The sequence below is a fragment of the Oreochromis aureus genome, linkage group 15 (assembly GCF_013358895.1).
Source record: "Oreochromis aureus strain Israel breed Guangdong linkage group 15, ZZ_aureus, whole genome shotgun sequence".
Taxonomy (NCBI): Eukaryota; Metazoa; Chordata; class Actinopteri; order Cichliformes; family Cichlidae; genus Oreochromis; species Oreochromis aureus.
The window spans coordinates 19,843,545-19,856,845 of NC_052956.1; the positions used below are offsets into that span (position 1 = coordinate 19,843,545).

General features: G+C 38.1%; 1 protein-coding gene across 4 annotated transcripts in view; it reads left to right on the plus strand.

The window, feature by feature from the left end:
- The window catches only part of ncoa1 (nuclear receptor coactivator 1), an 82,598-nt gene that overhangs the window by 26,577 nt on the left and 42,720 nt on the right, over nt 1–13,301 (plus strand). For 3 of the 4 annotated variants that reach the window (XM_039598837.1, XM_039598839.1, XM_039598838.1), the window contains one exon: nt 611–833. Coding sequence is in view for 1 of the 4 variants with exons in the window: in XM_039598836.1 (XP_039454770.1) it covers nt 8,150–8,189 (40 nt within the window). In the remaining 3 variants the exon portion in view is untranslated. Of the gene's footprint in view, nt 1–610; nt 834–8,061; nt 8,190–13,301 lie in introns of those variants that run through there. The other variant, XM_039598836.1, reaches the window with a different exon arrangement.

Consider the following 13,301-nt stretch of genomic DNA (forward strand, 5'->3'; position numbering starts at 1 on the left):
CTCATTTCAGTCACTTTGTGTGCATAAATGTGCCATAAGAGTAGAACAAACAGTCTGAAAATTAGTGTTTGGTGCAGCTTGTAAGCTACAACTCAACTTATATTTACTTATATTACAAAAAAAAGGAAAAAATATATCATCAAATCATTTTCACTTCATCAGTGGTATTGGTGTTATGTTCAGATCACATATGATTAAGCTTAAACATTGTCACTATTTCACTATTCATTGAATGTCAACCACTACAAATCACTATCAAGTAACAGCCCATAGTTGTAGTAACTTTGCCAGCTGTACGTGGTGGAGTTCACCCTGGGCCTCTTTCTTTCACCTCTACATTTGTCATTGCTTTTGCATGTTCCTCCTGTAATAGCATCTCATCTCACCATGTCACACAGACTTATTCCCTCTGTTAGCAATTAACACATTCTTTCACTTTTTTGCTGTTAATGCTGCTTGGTAGTTTGAATATTCAAAAATAATGGCCTGTTATTAACAAATGGCAAATAGAACTGTCAATAGTACAGCATAACTTGTGCAAGGCTAATTTCTGCAACATTGCAAATGAACAATATTGTGATTGTCCGTTTATTCTGTGTTTTCTTGGCAGTTGGAGGCCAACAGGCTTCTCCCTGCACCTGGGATGGTGCTTTTTGACAGAGCGGCTGTGGAGCCATAACCCCACCACCATCATCGTTCCATCCTCTTGACTATAAGCCATTGGCCCACCACTGATCTCACGCCCAGGCTCCCCTCCTTCCCTCAGCTTTGCTCAGTCCCTGACAAGGCCACCACAGCCACCACATGACTCACCGACTGGAGCCCTAGATCAAGTAAGCACAGTACTCTGTACTCGTTGACTTGAGTGCTGCAGTATGTCTCATTGCAAGCCAGAGTGATGCCTCGCACAACTTATTGTGTTCTGCAGCAAACTGTTATATAACATTGATTTCCCACTGAATACTGATAGAGTCATTTTCTTTATTGACTAGAATACTTTTTTAGTGATTATTTTAATTTCTTAACTGAGCTTCTAACGAAGGCTGAAGGCTGTTTGTAGGATGGCAGTGGCAAACCTGAGGTCAAGTAAAGCAAGACAGAGCGGCTACGTATTGAGCGTGGATTTATTTGAAATGGATTTTATGCTTGTTTTGTAATCTAGTTCTTACTATCTATTATTCTCTTAACTGCTTTTGTGATTGAATATCACCAGTAGCCCAAACTAGTTAAAATATTAAAGTAACATATAAGCAAGTTTAGGAGGGTGAACCAGCCTATCACGCTGAAAAGGTGTTTTTCCTTGAAAAAGGCAGCTTATCAAAATTGATGGTGATTAATCAGTGTTTCAGTACCAGTGTTATGAGGCTATTGTATTTAAAAAATGCATTTCTTTCATTCATGGGATTTAGTTTACTCCGATGTACATTGATTTAAGGCCAAACCTGTTTACTCTTGTTATATTTTATTATCTTATAACCCCGTTGAAAATTCAGTTTTTGTTTCAAAATCTATTCCTGACCAAGAGAAAATTAGAGTTTATCCTGGTTTAAAATAGACATTTGGCAGAGTGGCAGATACATTTACCTCTTAATTTTGTTCATTTTATAATCCAAAAATATATTTAGGCTTGAGGAAATTAAACTCTACTTCTGTGCAGGAAAAACCCTGCAAACTATAGTTTGTTAGCAGTAAAATGGTGAATTAAATCTAATTTAAAACAAGGACCCGAGTGTGAGATTTGCCACAAAACCTTGGGAGTGCCATCGTAATTATATTGTCAGTGTAGGTGTTTGTTTGAATTTATTTTTAAGGTGTAAATGCACTGTGAGATTGGTTTGATTTGCATTTTGTTCTTTTCAGTTTTGCAGGGCAAGTCATTTATTTTAAGTTCTGCAGTATGCAGACAGAATGCACAATTGGCTGACTTAAAAGACTCCAGTCTTTGCCATCTCCACACATAGTTAATAACCTGTCAATTTAATTTTAAAGAAGACAAGTTAGTTAAACTTAGATTTAATAGTTTATAGAAGCGAGAAAGAGAAGAAAAAAAACTTCAGGCCGATGAAGTGCGTTGCTCTGAACATCCCAGCATGTCTGAGGAGGCCTCCCATAGCGTTTCACAAGTTGAAATGAGGACACACACACCCACATTCACGCGCCAAATTACACAGTGCCCAGCGGAGTTCAATAAATGATGAATATTCATGTGGAATTATCAGTCTGGCAGTGAACGTGTTTGAGAGAGAAAGCGTACTGTGAAAACATTAGGTGAACAATGACACAGACGCTAAGAAAGGCAGTTACACAGATCCGACGGTCCATGGGGGATGTTGTTTTAGTGGTATATTTGATGTCTTTTAAAAGATTCATAAGGAATATCGTATGTTTTGCTCAGAAAACAGAGAGAGGATAGTTCTACCTCAACGAAAATATATATTTCTATATTTTGGTTACATAAATGAACAGGGCAATTATATGTAGCAATTCTCTGGTTGTCTCTCACCTCTAAAAACAGCTTTATTCTGTACTTTCTATACACTAAGATCTCTGGCTAACTGTCATAATGTCTGAGGAGCTGTGTGTAGTCCAAGGTTATTTCTTACTCTTGGTAAACATCCTGGATCTGGGTGTTCACAGATGGTTGGGAAACAATGGGCTGGAACTTAACAGGGTATTCAGTTGAGAAGCAGGGAATCTTAAAGGGCCCCAACAGCATTTTTTGAATGTTTAATGGTTTTTCATTGGGATTTAGAAGCATGCGTAGTATAGAGGCTAGGCAGTTTGCATTTCAGTGCAAGTATAAACACATTTTTGTACACACTATATAATGTATGTGAAGAATGCCAACACTAGACAATAAATCGGGAGCAGAAAATTGATATTTGTCAGTGAAATATTTTGCAATATTTTACACTTTTACAGAAGTCACCTCAAACATATAGCCTGTCGGATTGCTGTTTACCTCAGCTGTCAAAAGGTTGGATATGAAGTGGCTGTGTATATTTACTCTGGGGGAGGCTGTAAGTTTGTCAAACCTTGTGAAGGGCATCTGGTACGATTCAATGAGTAAGTGAAGCTCATTTCAGACTAATAACTGAGAGGTTGAGGATACCCTGAACTTTTCTGTTGGTAGGCATTGTTACTAAGGCTTTATTCGATATTATGCTAACATTGTTAGACTTGTCCAATTAGCAAATAAACTCTTGTACAGTGTGTTTGTACTGTTTATGGCTGGGAAAGCTGGATTTTTGTAAAATTTAAGCCTAACATTAGCTGTAACCAGCTGTTGTTGTTGTCCCGATACAGGGTGGTTGACATGACAATAACTAAGTGCAACAATTTTGGAAGTCAGTCAATTTTTCTAGTGTACATCAGTGTTTTTAGCATTTCTTTCTGGTTATTTCGGGTTTCACCATTTGAAAACTGACTTTTAACTCCTAGGACCTGCCGTCGACATATGTGGACATCACATTTTGGGTTATTTAGACCAAAATACTCAATTTTGCTCTGCATCGGCCTGATATCCACTTACGAGGACATTATACTGCTACTGTTCTATCAAAATTTTAAACGAATATCCTCATATGTGGCTCTTATTTTTCTTAAAAACAAAAATAAGGTAAAAAAAAAAAATCTGGTAATTCTTTGTTTTTACATTCATTGGGCCCCAATATGCCCAAATATCAAAGAGAAATTAAAAATGCATGTCGTGGAAGAGTTCAGGTCTTAGGAGGTTAAAGGTTTAAACATGGGTAAATGATAAGTTAACGGGAAAAATGATTTTGTTGATAATTTTCTGATCATCTTTTGAAGTAAAAAAACCACCAAAAAACAAAACAAAAAAACAAAACAAAAACAAACATCAGTGATTCCAGCTGTTTAACTTGGAACACAATCGTCAACATTAACATTCCTTAAGTTGCAGTTTTCTAAGATCATAGATCTTATATTTTGGGGCGTTTTGGTGTATCCACCAAAGTGCAGCATTGGCGGACCTTGAAGTCCTTGGACTAAAGCAAAACAACGAAGAAAAAATGTTGGCAGATTTATTATTATTTGTTGCAGCCTTGCTTTTATCTTTCTTGGATTTGCACGGATAACTTTGACTGCATTTACTCAAAACACTAACATAGATATGATGTCGAGGTAAGCCAGATGTGTATTGAAATGAGTCATTTCCAGCAGTTTTAAAAGCAATTTATACAGCTAGGTGCGTATATATTTGGAAAGAGACCACTAATTTTGGTTCTGTACATTACCACAATGGATTTTAAATGAAACAACTCACATGCAATTGAAGTGCAGACTTTTAGCTTTAACCGCCTAAGACCCGAACTCTTTCATGGCATGCATTTTTAATTTCTCTTTGCTGTTTGGGCTGATATGAAGATATTCGTTTTAAATTTCGATATAACAGTGGCAGTATAATTTCCTCGTAAGTGGATATCAGGCCCTTGTAGAGCAAAATTTAGTATTTTGGTCTAGACAATCCAAAATGTGATGTCCACATATGTGGATGCCAGGTCCTAGGAGGTTGATTCAGTGGGTTGAACAAAAAGGAACTAAAGCTTTCTAACACAATCCCTTTATTTCAGGTGCTCAAAAGTAATTGGCCAAATTAAATAACTGAAAATAAAATTTCCATTTCTAATACTTGGTTGAAAACATATTGCCATGCTGGCAATGGCAGCCTTAAGTCTTGATGTCCATGTCCATTTTTATAACTATAATTGGAATATGGTTCAGGAAACAGGTGTTTAAAAAAAACAACTTGTGTCAGTGTCCAAATATAGATGGACCTAACTGTGGCTGAAGAAGATGGCTTTTTTTTGCATAGTATGCAAGACTTTTTTCATATGGAGTGCCAAATGTAACCCTCTGCTACTGAAACAATATTCAGCAAGGGAAAATTGGGTATACATTTTCACTTGAAGAGAAAACTGTTCATTATTGGAAGTCATTGGAAAATATCTCGCCGATCAAAACTGATGGCAGTATAGTGCCAAAAACCATGCTATAGACAGACTGATGTTTATATCATTTATGATGTTGGCACTTACAGAGGCCAGACTGTCTATTACAAAGCAAGAGTACCATCAGACTGTTCCAATAAAGAAATAAAATACATCTGTTTTTGCTTTTTATTTACTTTTTTAAAATAATTGATTGTGAGCCAATTTGATCATAATGGTTGTGATCACACAGCCGCATGGATGCCAATTCAATACACTCTTACTTCTTTCATAGGAGTCAAGAGAGGTAAATAGCAGACGGGCACTGCTAATCAAATGAACTCGATCAACTAATCATCACCAAGTGTGACCTGGCCTATTAAAATTTCCTGGTCTGGCAAAATCACCCAAGGTCACTTCATCATGGCATAATTAGAAAAGACTGAACAGGTAATGGATTGTTTGGAAGGATTGCCGGGAAAAAGCCTGTTCTTTCTAAAAAGAACTTGACAGCATGGCTTAGGTATGCACAGTGGGATCTAAGCAAACCACAAGACTTTTAAAACAATTTCCTTTGGACAGATGAGACTAAAGTGGAGATGTTTGGCCGTAATGCACAGCACCATGTTCTGAGAAAAGCAAAGCGCAAATATCAGGACAAACGCCTCATACCAATTGTCAAACACGGTGGAGGGTGAGGATTTGGGTTTATTTTGCAGCACCTTGCAGTCACTGAGTTCACAATAGACTTCACAAATGTGAGGCGGAACTTTCATTTGGGAACTATTTTCAAACCAAGACTAGACATGGAGAAAATATGTTAATATAGAAATTATGATGCATTTTATGCAATTGTGGATTTTTTTTAATGCCGTGTCAATTTTGAGCCTTTTTGTGGTAATGACAGTGCAGAGAGCAGACAGGAAAGTAGTAAGAATGAGGGTGAATGACATGCAGGAATGGGTCTGGATCTTGCTCATACCCAGGCCAGAGCAGCAAGCAGTACTTTACCTGGCTGAACATCCTTCAGTATAATGGTCGACTGCTCAACCAACTAAGCGATATCAGCACCTGTTGTTCCGCCCTTTTAAAATATCCCTTCCACCAAGTAGCCATCAGACCAGCTGATAGCATTTTTGGTAGGTAAAAAATGGCTAATGATAAGTCAGTAAATTTTTTTCTCAGTGCCATGACTCTAAGATGACATTGGAGATGCACTGAACTGATTTTTCTTATAAATTTCACTTAAAGATTTAGTAAAAAACAAAAACAAGCTTAACTGAGGATATTTGTGTCTTTTCCTTTAGAAAGGAGATTCTTTTTCATTGCTTACATGCTCCAAACTGGACTTCAAAGTACCCCTAGCATGGGGGTGCATGCTTTGTGACTGATTTAATTTGGAGAAAATTTGTATGCAGACAGGGTCATAGTTTGTTTTGGAAAGCAAGCTTGCGGCGCACTCTAAAATCAAGCCAATTCAATCATTGCTCTACATAAACTGTAGGTCACAACATTTGTTTGAAAAGTCAAATGACAATTTTATTTCTTTTTCCTTTTTTGTAAATCGACAGTTGGTTTGGAAATTATAGACTAGACTGCATATTTAATTTATAAGCAGACAATATATGGAATGGAAAATACTAAATTCCCATTATGCAGAAGAATGTAGGAAGCCAGGGTAGTTTGTGGTATTTACTTGAACATCAAGACGATATGATATGAGACAAAATTGCCTTTTTTCGTCTAATCTCACTGTGGTACCAAATCCTTCCTGGATCCAGATCTGATTGAGGATTGTCTTCAAATGTTAATCACATTTAACTTGTGCCAGCATCCACCTCTGCTATAATTTCATGCCAATCTTTAAATACATTTTTCAGTAATCTTACTAACAGACAAACAAACTGAGCCAGGGAACTTCCTGCATAGGAGGTTTCTTTTCTGTGAATCAAATGAAGTGAAATAAAAGAGAAATTCATATTGTTTTTTTCCAGTGGCACAACAAAGGCACCTTTGCTTTATATATGTGCTTAAAATAAGCCATCATCTGATCTTTTGTCAGTCCTTCTTTTGATTGCATGGTCAGATGGATGGAAAGCACCTTGAGTATTAAATACATTTATTTTTTCGAATCCACTGAGAATAACTTGAGTTACTTCTGGCGCAATATTTGGCTCTACTCTATTTTATTAATGATATTTAACTAATATTAAGTAATGAAAGAATCTGTTTGTTTGTTAATTGAATTATGAGAAACCAAATCCTAAGCCTGCCCTCATGTGGAAACCACATGGGAAAAAAAAAATCTCCTCAGCTTGAAGCCTTTTCAGAGAAGCAGCTGCTCAGTTGAACCTGCCAGTTACGGGACTGTAGTGAACCTGCACATTTTCCACCGACACATTTGCATTTCCATCCTGATTTGCTATGTTTCACTTGACACACATGAAAGAACATATGAGTCACTGGCTGCTCTATATGCCTTGCTGAAGCTGTGTACTTTCTCTGGTCATGTCCTATATTTGAGAGGGTGGGCCTCAGTAACAGTGACTGAGCAGCTTCTCATGGGTTGTACCAACACGATGCAGTAAAGAGGGGTGGCCATGCTGCATGCATGAGCAGTGTCGTGAGCTTATTTTACAGATAATTATTTAAAGATATTAAGCTATTAGCCTTTTACTATAATCTTTTCACATCTGTTTATGGCATTACTGAAGATCCAGTCATATTTAATTCTGATCAAATCTCTGGTCAGGTCGATTAATATCAGGCTCAAGATGGAAACCTTGACATGTGAATCTGAGGGAATCTTTCTGTGCTTTTTTTCTTTCTTTCTTTTTTGTCGCTGTTTTATCCAAAAGATAAAGGTTCTTTGAAGGAGCCAAAATAATAAAATGGGACCTGGTGAAAGGTTGTGTCTACATTAGAAAGATAAATAATGGGTCTGTATTGAGGGTAAATGTCATTTAGGTCCTCCTTATCTCCTTGTTTTCCACACTCTTCAAGCCCTGCTCTGTAGCTGGTGGTCTCTTCCTTACTCCCCCTTCTCCAAGCCATACATTACGGCTTCTGAGCACATGCATGCCTGCATGTGTGTGTGTGTGCGCGCATGTGTACATGCAGCTCTGCGGAAGCAGAGGGAAGCTTTGAAGGATCTTTGAAGGAGAAGAGACAAACTTAAAGATACTGAGACGGCTGAAATGGGGAGCCCGTGGAGGCAGTGGACTGTGTTTCTCAAAGGTCTGAGTCTGTTGTGTTGCTGCTGCTGCTTTTTCTTCTTTCTCTTTGGCGACTGAGGGCTCTCACCATACAGCACATACAGAGAGGGAGGTGAGGTCAAAAGGTGCAGGACCTGGTCTACAGGTTTGTGGGTTAGAGTGTGAGTTTTCCTCTCTCCCCTTTTTTCTAATGTTATTTTTTGTTTGGTCCCTGCTTTCTGTTTACTTTGAAGCTGATATGTGTGAAAGTGTGTTTGAGGCTATGCTCGCGCTGCAGCTGTAACTAATTATGATTGTTTCAGTCACATGCAGCACAGCTTGGATGCTATAAGAAGTCCAAACTGTGAAAGCTGTCATCCACTGTGAGTTATACTCATTCAAAAGGGACAGTTAAGGGTAGTAATATAGCAGACTGTTTAATGTGCTGCTTAGTGCTTAGATAAATCCTCTGTTTAATCTGCTGTGTTTAGTTTTTTTCTTTCTTTTTTTAGAAATAGGAGAGAAGACAACAATATGTGAATCCTGCTGCACAAATTCCATAATTGTGTAAATGTATGTGGAGTGGAGAAAAGAGAAAGTTAAAAGAGATCACTTGAATTTCTCATCACGGACCTGACCTTTTCATCGTAGGGCCACATTAGCGAGAGGATTCATATTTTAACCACTAATTTGAACTGTGAAGTAGCTTTCATAGTGTGACTGCCTGTTAATGTAGGGCTGGGTGCTGGACTCCAAACTAACTTTTTCACACCAGCTGGCACTAGGGTGCCTAACTTTTCGCTTAAGTGTATCAGAATATATGAAAAAGTGCACTTGAGTCTGGTTCCAAAAATGAGCCATGTTCAAATATCCCATTTTACAACATTATAAAGCTACAGAAAATTAAAAATAAACATTTAAAATAAACAGAAACAGTTTTGGCCTCAGTAAATAGCTTAGTCCTTCTTAATACAAATGTATGAGTTGTTTTATAATACTACGTAGGGGTAGTTGGCACTGTTCTGGCACAGGCAGCTGTAGCTGATTGTCTGCTTGGGGTCATATTTGTTAATTGTAGTAATTGAATTTTATGACCCCACTGTGCTTGTGCAGGAAATTTTTTGAGTAAATTCTAATTCTTAACACTAATTAGGAGGTAACTATGCTGGGGTGTTGCTGTTTTAACATCTATGGGTGCAGCACTTGCTCATAACTTAAAACTCCATCATTTCATAGGCTCCAAAAAGCCTACGCAACCAGGGCCAAAACACTCTTGATACTTCACAATGTGAACTCCAAAGCCTGGGTGGCCATATCCATCTTTTATATAGAGTCTACACTTGCATTCAGATCATTGGCAGATGCTCCAGTGTGCATTTGAGATGGTAATTGGGCAGCCAGGGACAAAGAAGCCTCTCGTCTTTTAGAATCAAGTTTCACCAGGATCCTGAAGCGCCTCCAGACACTTAAAGCAGATATAAACAGTCATATTTGATTTTTTTTTTTAATGCTTAAAAGTTTGCCATCTTTGCTGTAAAAGCATTTTTTCTCGCAGAAAGTAATATTTCTTACAATTTGTTCCTTGAGTGTCACATTCTCTCCTTATACAGCAAACGCACGGAACATAGACGACTGTCGAAAGCGCTTTGATGTGAGATTTACCCAAGCACAAACAAAGTGGTTTTATCTGTCTTGCCTGGTTGTCCACAGACAAACTGCTGCAGAAACCTTGCTAAAAGACAGTCACGTGAGTGGGAAGAATAAAAACTTTTGGCTTAAGGTCTTTCGTGTGCTTTAAATCATTAGACAATATTTGTAATATTTCACATGGCTGGTAGTCACAGTCGATTCATTTATGTTTGTTTATATAAGCGTGTTGCTGAGTGAAGTGTGAAAAGTGTGAAAATTCACACTTAACTGGGTGTAAATTGCATAAAAACTGGATATTGATATTTTTCCCTAGGTAGTGCACTTATATCATCACAACAGAGTGATTTTATTTTATTTTTTAACCTTTAAAAATGGTTGCTGAACTTCAGAACATTTGAAATGCCCATGGCCTGATCTGAGGATAAATGTCCTGTTCAGCTTGTTTAGTTATTACAGTACCATGTTGGTGTCCCAGGTTTTTCCTCTGTTTTAAGGCCATTTCCCAGCCCCTTCCTCCTTTGCTATTTTCTCACAGGAATCTCCAAATGCTGGGGTCTTACTAAATTTTGATCCTCAACCTTTATTATCAGTAAATGTTACGCTCAGACCCCTTATTTTTGCTTCCATTGATCAGCAGAACCCAGAATCGGACTGAAGGGGCATATGAGTCACTTGAAATAATTAGTTCTCTATCGAAGATGCTCTTGTTGCTTCGCCACGTCAGCTCTTTTGGCTGAGAAGACGCAGTTAGAAACGAGCCCTAAAAGCACACCAAGACTGTAATGGAGAATCAACTCATATCTGTTACTGTTTGACACAGTTTGGTAACGATAGACATTTTTTATACCAGTTACCTAATAACCCACCACCATCGCCTCTTTCCAAGTACAGTAATGTATGCAAGGGAGTACAGGGATGGTGCACAAAATAAGCTTAGTGCCTTTACATTGCAGTGGCCTTCTTACATTGAGACAAAGCCGTTATAAACATCTTACATTACTTGCACTACCTCTCAGGCCAAAACATAGAGCCTTTCTTTACTTTCTCCTCTATGGCATGCTCTGACCTTTTCAAATATTTTACAAATAAAGGATATCATTTTACCACTGTAAGTTTGAAACATGGAAATACGCTAGTTACTTGGAAACTAATTTTGGATTTCTCATCTTAGCCCTCAAATATGCTTCTGCTGTGGTTCTACACACAGCTTTGCAGACCATCATCTACCTATTGTACCCTTTTACTGTCGCTAGGGGACAATATCACAAACTGGTCTGTGGGGTACTCTCGGTTGTGGGGTAGGTCCTTGCCAGCTGTGAGGAACAGCAAAATTATGCAAAGCGCTTAGGTGAACACTGGTGTCACTTCCTTTTGTGTTCAGGACCACTTTTCAACCAGGATTTGACATGTGCACGGCATCATTCACGTCAAGTTACGCTGTTAGGTTTTTAGACGTGTTTGTGTAGGTTGAAAAGCCCTCTTCATAGGCTCTGCCCAGCCAAATACTTATAAACAGGTTAATCTTGAGGATTAACATTAACTTTACTGGTGCTTTAGTCTGAAACTAAGGGAACAAAGGCAGCTTGTAGCCTCAAACAAAGAGAATAAAGCAGTTGTTGCCCTGGTCAGATGCCAATCCATCTCTGCAACGCTTCAGGCCTGTCGTTCCACACTGGTGCCTACTGGTTTGGCCATTATTAGATTGCTGGAACTGTGTACAGATTGTAAGTGGTAGATATGCATGACTTAAATGTATATAAGCGCAGTACCTGCCCTTAGTCACAGTGGAGCGCCTGAATGAGATAAAGAGCTGAACCAACCAGTTGGCAAAGACTTGTGACTTCAAGTTCTTGAACTTGCTGGTTAGCAGCAAATAAACTTTCAAACTAGGACTGAAATGATGCTGTTCTCTGACAGATAAACAAAAAATACATACAAAATTGGTTAAAAATAACTGACCGATATACTACGGCCTGCAGATTTGTGCCTAGCCGATGGGCTTCACAAACTCATTTTGAATCATTCTGAGAATAAGTATAAGCGGTTGTTTTCATGGTACAAAACAGAAAGCATAAAGCGTCCTCTTGTTTTTAGACTGATAAATTGAACCTTCTATCTATAAGGCGAGTGAGTACAGGGCGTTCGGCAGATGCATTTGGTGTTGCTTGCTTGGTACATTATCAGACATAATCACTGCACCTGGTGTTCTCTTTCTGACAGTGAATTGTAAATTTGTAGATGCGTTCCCAGAAACATACCGGCTTTACCTGAGCTTGTTAACCATAAATGATGAGGGTTATGATGGGAAGGTCACTCTAAAAGATGGAGCCTCTTTCTGTTGTTTACATGTGTTGCCACTTAACATTACAGGTGAAACAGTCCATCAGTCTGTAAGTGCAAACGTTAATTTTCAAGGTTAAGTTACAAAAGATAAATAAATAAAAACATATACCTTTAAAATTAGTCAATATTTGGTGCTTTTGGAGGCATGTTGATATCAAACTAAATATTATTACTATTTTACCTGACAAATGAAATTAGAACCTCTGGCCTTTTTTATGCACATATACCAAGTTAAGGGTTGACTAAAGCATTAACATTTTATTTGTTTTTTTTGTTAGATATTAGGTAGGCAAAAAAACATGTTGGCTACGTAAAAATTTATTTTTCAACTCTTATTTTTATTCCTATAATCCAGTCAGGCCATTAATATCACCTGATGTGTGTGTTACAAATGGTTTTTCCTTAAAATATAGCCAGATCTAACACGTTTGCAACATAACAAAGAATAAATTATATATCATACTTGCAGCTCAGGCTCTTATATTAAATGCATACTAAACTCTGCCTCTGAAACTGGGCTAAATTGTGTTTTTATTGGGTGTTAATGTGCAGCAGTGATCTCGTTTCTCACTGTTGTGGATGGATGTTTTTTAAGTGCTGTGGGTTAGCACCACAAGGAAGGCAGAGCGGGGTGATTTGAGGTGAAATGTAAACGGGGCTAGTCAGGGAGGATTAGCATCCCGTGAGCAGCATGGACTTGCAGCGGCACCCAATACTTGTGACAATGGCAGCCTGTTTTTTGGTGGGTTAAAGAGGTTGTGTGTTTGTGTACAGATTTTTCTTTCAGTCACAAAGCATGAATGTAAATTTTAAAGAAAAAGAAATTTCCCACAAGTAGATGAAAGGCTTTTATTCATGTTTATGTCTCACCTTCCTTTTAGAAATCCCGAGGCGCCGCTGTAGCTTACCTGGTCACTCTACACATCCTCTTCCCGCTTTCCTGTCTACTCTGAACTGTCCTATGAATACAGGCTACAGAAATCTTGAAAAGATTTCTTTTGTTTGTAAGCAGTCAAAAATCTCTGTACAAAAATGCTCATATCATTTGCATTTGCATATTAGAGTGTATTTCTTGTAGTACTTGTGAGATGCTATCTAAGAGTAGGCAAACTACGAAGGGGAAAAGCCAGTCAGATGTCGCTTGGATGTCCACCAGATGATT